At 46.3% G+C, this 5,145-nt stretch overlaps 1 protein-coding gene across 1 annotated transcript; it reads right to left on the bottom strand.

Moving 5' to 3' along the window:
* Positions 1-2,443: 2,443 nt before the first annotated feature.
* Positions 2,444-4,214, bottom strand: LOC138373410 (uncharacterized). The gene is made up of 2 exons (XM_069339605.1): positions 3,496-4,214; positions 2,444-2,453 (listed from the first exon to the last, which is right to left on the bottom strand). Exons 1-2 carry the CDS (start codon positions 4,212-4,214, stop codon positions 2,444-2,446), a joined length of 729 nt encoding a protein of 242 aa, XP_069195706.1.
* Positions 4,215-5,145: the final 931 nt, after the last annotated feature.

Consider the following 5,145-nt stretch of genomic DNA (forward strand, 5'->3'; position numbering starts at 1 on the left):
AGCCGGCTAGAGTACCATCATCCAAAAACCAAATGTTGAGCTCACTGGACAGGTTATCGGTGACTTCCTTGATAACTAGGCAGAACAGAAAAGGAGCAAGGGGGCCACCTTGTTGGACACCTTCTTGTGATTCAATTTCATGTTCCCCAAAAGGCAGAGTTAGATTCTTGCTGTAGCATGAGTTTACAAACGGGTAGAGGGAAGGAAAAAGGCGATGAACTGCACTGAGTACTGCATCCCTTCTAACCAGATTGAAAGCATTTTTGAAGTCCAGCTTAATCAGGGCTTTTTCATTCGTAATGTTGGCAATGTAGGCTCTAGCTGCATGAGCCGCTGCCTCACACCCTTGGGGAATGCCAAACCCAAGCTGTTTTGGCTTCAGCATGTCTATGCATGTCAAATATATATATATATATATATATATATATATATATATATATATATATATATATATATATATATATATATATATATATATATATATATATATATAAAATATTTATGATCGATGTTCCCTTCGGGAATCTTAATTTTAAGATGAATAGGAAAACCAGGGATATACTGAACATCTTGTATCAGAATCTTTACTTTAAAAAACATAACGTTTCGAATACTTCTCGTATTTATCATCAGATCTAAAAGAAAAAACAGAACAACATAGTAATATACGGTTTACTGCAGAGTGTGAAGTTGATAATTCATTGTCGTTTCTTGATGTAAAAGTGAATAACCTCAATGGGTTCAACACTAATGTTTTTAGGAAACCAACCTTTACTGGTCTAGATTTAAATTTTAATTCCTTTGTTCCTGATATTTTTAAGAAAAATGCTATTAACACTCTACTGAATAGGGCCTTTGTTTTATGTTCTAATTGGAATAACTTTGATCAGGAAATTAATTTTCTTGTGATTTTTTTTTCAAATAATGGTTATCCTGTGCATATGGTTTATACTTTTATAAGGAATTTCTTAAATAAGAAGCTTCACCCATCGTGTAGGATTACTACAGTGGAAAGGGATCTTAAATATATTAAATTACCATTTTATGGCACTATTAGCTTTTCTGTAAGGAGTCGTTTGAGGAGACTGTTGCAGCAGTGTTATCCTCAAGTAGACTTTAGATTTATTTTTGTCAACACAAATACCATAGGCTCTTATTTTAAATTTAAAGATAAAGTGCCTACCCCCTTGTGCTCAAATGTCGTATATATGTATAATTGTTCCAGCTGTAATGCTGGATATGTCGGGAGTTCCATTCGGAACTTTAAGATTAGGATACTTGAGCACCGGGGATTATCTTTTAGGACTGGATTACCATTGTCTAAACCAGCATTTTCGGAGATTAGAAACCATTGTTATGAGTTTGATCATTCTCTGCTGGAATCTGATTTTAAAATTCTGGACACTTGTATGAATGGCCAGTCAGATTTGAGAGTAATTGAATCCTTATATATAAAGGAGCTGCGGCCTCTGTTAAATAGCAACCTTTCAGCTGTCCAATTGTACACTGTATAGTGCACAGTAGGCCCTGTAATTTGATTTTTAGTTTATTTTGGTAGTTTAATTTTCTTTAGTTTACCATGTCTTTGCCCTTTCTTACTTATTTCAAGTCTTAACATTGTACATTAATATAATCTTTTATTTAGGATATATAATACATTTTTTGGTATTTAATTTTATTTAATATTTGAGTTTTTTATAAGATTTTGGTTAGTACTTTATAATTGTCGTTTATTCTGTTTGTATTTTACATACATTTTTTGTAGATTTGTAGTCATTATATAAATATTTGTTATAGTGTTTAGTATCTATGTGTTAGGTATCAAGTTTCACTTCTGATCACTTCACGTAAGTTTAAGGGAATGGTTTGTTTTAGTAGTTATAAATTTCGTCTTGTAGTTTAATGGATTTTATATTAGTTTTAATATATGTGACAGTTAATAAGTTTTATTTGTATTGATGATTTTAAGTGCGCTTAAGTGTTTTGTTTTTTAAGCATTTTCCTTTCTTTGATAGGCAATTATATTCAGTATGAGTTCTTTGTTTACCAGCAATTTGATTGTGATTTCTGTTTTTTCTTTTAGATCTGATGATGAATACGAGAAGTATTCGAAACGTTATGTTTTTTAAAGTAAAGATTCTGATACAAGATGTTCAGTATATCCCTGGTTTTCCTATATATATATATATATATATATATATATATATATATATATATATATATATATATATATATATATATGTGTGTGTGTGTGTTGCCACCAGACGCTTGGGGTTAGCCTCATCCAACTATGCATGTTGAATGCTGATTGGTAGGTACCCAACAAGACCTGGTCAGGGTAGGCAAAATTGCTCCCACGACCATTCCAGTGAAGTTAACGGCAACTCTTGCATCAGATCGACCACTAAAATAAAATGAAACAATTCAAATAAAATGTGTGCGTCTATAAGCATCTGGAAAAGCACATATTGCCAGTCAGAATAACATCATACCCCTCACAAAAGATTCCCCATTTAAGCTGGAAGCATTACTGCACCATTCAACACGCACTCTTGCCTCGAGACATCAGACTGCAAGCATAACCCAAGGTCAAGTGCGTTTTAAGAACCTTCATTTACCAATCTCGAGTAGGCGAGGCAGAGCTCCCAAGTATTCGTACATCCAGATGTATTCTCAAGGGAATAAATCAGGCCTTGGGTGGGGAGGTGGGCTGGACGAGGTTCTGGGACGGTGGGCTGGACGAGGCTCTGGGGCGGTGGGCTGGACGAGGCTCTGGGGCGGTGGGCTGGACGAAGCTCTGGGGCGGTGGGCTGGACGAGGCTCTGGGGCGGTGGGCTGGACGAGGCTCTGGGGCGGTGGGCTGGACGAGGCTCTGGGCCGGTGGGCTGGACGAAGCTCTGGGGCGGTGGGCTGGACGAGGCTCTGGGGCGGTGGGCTGGACGAGGCTCTGGGCCGGTGGGCTGGACGAAGCTCTGGGGCGGTGTGCTGGACGAGGCTCTGGAGCGGTGGGCTGGACGAGGCTCTGGGGCGGTGGGCTGGACGAGGCTCTGGGGCGGTGGGCTGGACGAGGCGCTGGGGCGGTGGGCTGGACGAGGCTCTGGGGCGGTGGGCTGGACGAGGCGCTGGGGCGGTGGGCTGGACGAGCCTCTGGGGCGGTGGGCTGGACGAGCCTCTGGGGCGGTGGGCGGGACGAGGCTCTGGGGCGGTGGGCGGGACGAGGCTCTGGGGCGGTGGGCTGGACGAGCCTCTGGGGCGGTGGGCTGGACGAGCCTCTGGGGCAGTGGGCGGGACGAGGCGCTGGGGCTGTAGGCAGGACGAGACTCTGAGGCGGTGGGCTGGACGAGGCGCTGGGGCGGTGGGCTGGACGAGCCTCTGGGGCGGTGGGCGGGACGAGGCTCTGGGGCGGTGGGATGGACGAGGCTCTGGGGCGGTGGGCTGGACGAGGCGCTGGGGCGGTGGGCTGGACGAGCCTCTGGGGCGGTGGGCTGGACGAGCCTCTGGGGCGGTGGGCGGGACGAGGCGCTGGGGCTGTAGGCTTGACGAGACTCTGAGGCGGTGGGCTGGATGACCGAGGCTCTGGGGCTGTAGGCTGGACGAGACTCTGGGACGGGGGGCTGGACGAGGCTCTGGGACGGTGGGCTGGATGATCGAGGCTCTGGGGCTGTAGGCTGGACGAGACTCTGGGACGGTGGGCTGGACGAGACTCTGGGACGGTGGGCTGGACGAGGCTCTGGGACGGTGGGCTGGATGATCGAGGCTCTGGGGCTGTAGGCTGGACGAGACTCTGGGACGGGGGGCTGGACGAGGCTCTGTGACGGTGGGCTGGATGATCGAGGCTCTGGGGCTGTAGGCTGGACGAGACTCTGGGACGGTGGGCTGGACGAGACTCTGGGACGGTGGGCTGGACGAGGCTCTGGAACGGTGGGCTGGATGATCGAGGCTCTGGGGCTGTAGGCTGGACGAGACTGGGACGGGGGGCTGGACGAGGCTCTGGGACGGTGGGCTGGACGAGGCTCTGGGACGGTGGGCTGGACAATCGAGGCTCTGGGGCTGTAGGCTGGACGAGACTCTGAGGCGGTGGGCTGAACGAGACTCTGGGGCGGTGGGCTGGACAAAAGACGCTCTGGTTGGCTGGACGAGGCTTTGGGGCTGATGTGCAGGGAAGCGAAGGCAGAGAGAATTAATTTTATTAGAAGCATATCACGTGCGGACATACAAGCGAGGTAAAACGCCGGGCAGCTATCTCTGGCCAAGTCTTCGCTGCATCTCGTGGGAAAACACCCGGAATAAAAGTGTTTGGGCTGCGTTAGGACACGGGTATAATGTTTGTTTAGGCGGGAGTAAAGTGCTCATACACGGCGCACTAAGAAGGTGAGCAGACTGATGGCGACACCTCGCGGCGGCTCTCCACACCGCGGCGAAAGCTATAGTTCCTTGTTGTGATTATTATTACTATTTTCTTTATTGTTATTATCGTCGTTTCTTTTACTTTTCTTTTGTATTAGTTTCTGGACGATCTGCCCGGCATTGCTCATCGCATTACATTTAAACTTGGAGCACTTGCTTGTGAGTGTGTGCTCATGAAACGAAATTATATGTTGAAATTGACCAGTGTTGCCAAATTCGGTGTCGTTTTGGAAACAAATTTTGTGCTAAATAGCGGGTCTTCATGTCTGCTCGACGACGCCACAATGGATATGGAGACTTTCTACGAACTGTTAATTCGAAAGTAAAAAATGTTCATAAAGATAGTTTTCAAATATTTTAGGGTTTTCTTACGAATTTTGATTTACAATTTATTCAAACTACGTCTCTTGACCACAACCCCCTAAGAAACAGTATGCCTCATGACCACAACAGTAGTGAAGTTGAGGACTACGACCGTCCCAAACCTGAGGAGAACCTCAGTGGATCGAACTCGGTCATAGTCAAAAGTGGTGGGGCAGTCCGTAGAATGGGACGGGTTGCGTCAGGGTTGAGGTTGTGGGTCACAGAGGGTAAAATATATGGGACGTTGTGTGTCATGTAGGTAAGAGGATAAGTATGTGGGCATGTGTACATCATCTCAAAGGTTTCTGGGGCTTCCCGGGATGTTTTGACGCGTGGCGTCCAGCCAGACGTCACTTGAGAGAGTGTCATGTTGGG

Source organism: Procambarus clarkii, chromosome 42 (assembly GCF_040958095.1).
Source record: "Procambarus clarkii isolate CNS0578487 chromosome 42, FALCON_Pclarkii_2.0, whole genome shotgun sequence".
In the NCBI taxonomy this organism is placed as follows: Eukaryota; Metazoa; Arthropoda; class Malacostraca; order Decapoda; family Cambaridae; genus Procambarus; species Procambarus clarkii.

What these genes read in the sequence shown, in the direction of transcription:
- LOC138373410 (XM_069339605.1), bottom strand. Translation starts at nt 4,214, where the DNA reads ATGTCCGCACGTGATATGCTTCTAATAAAATTAATTCTCTCTGCCTTC.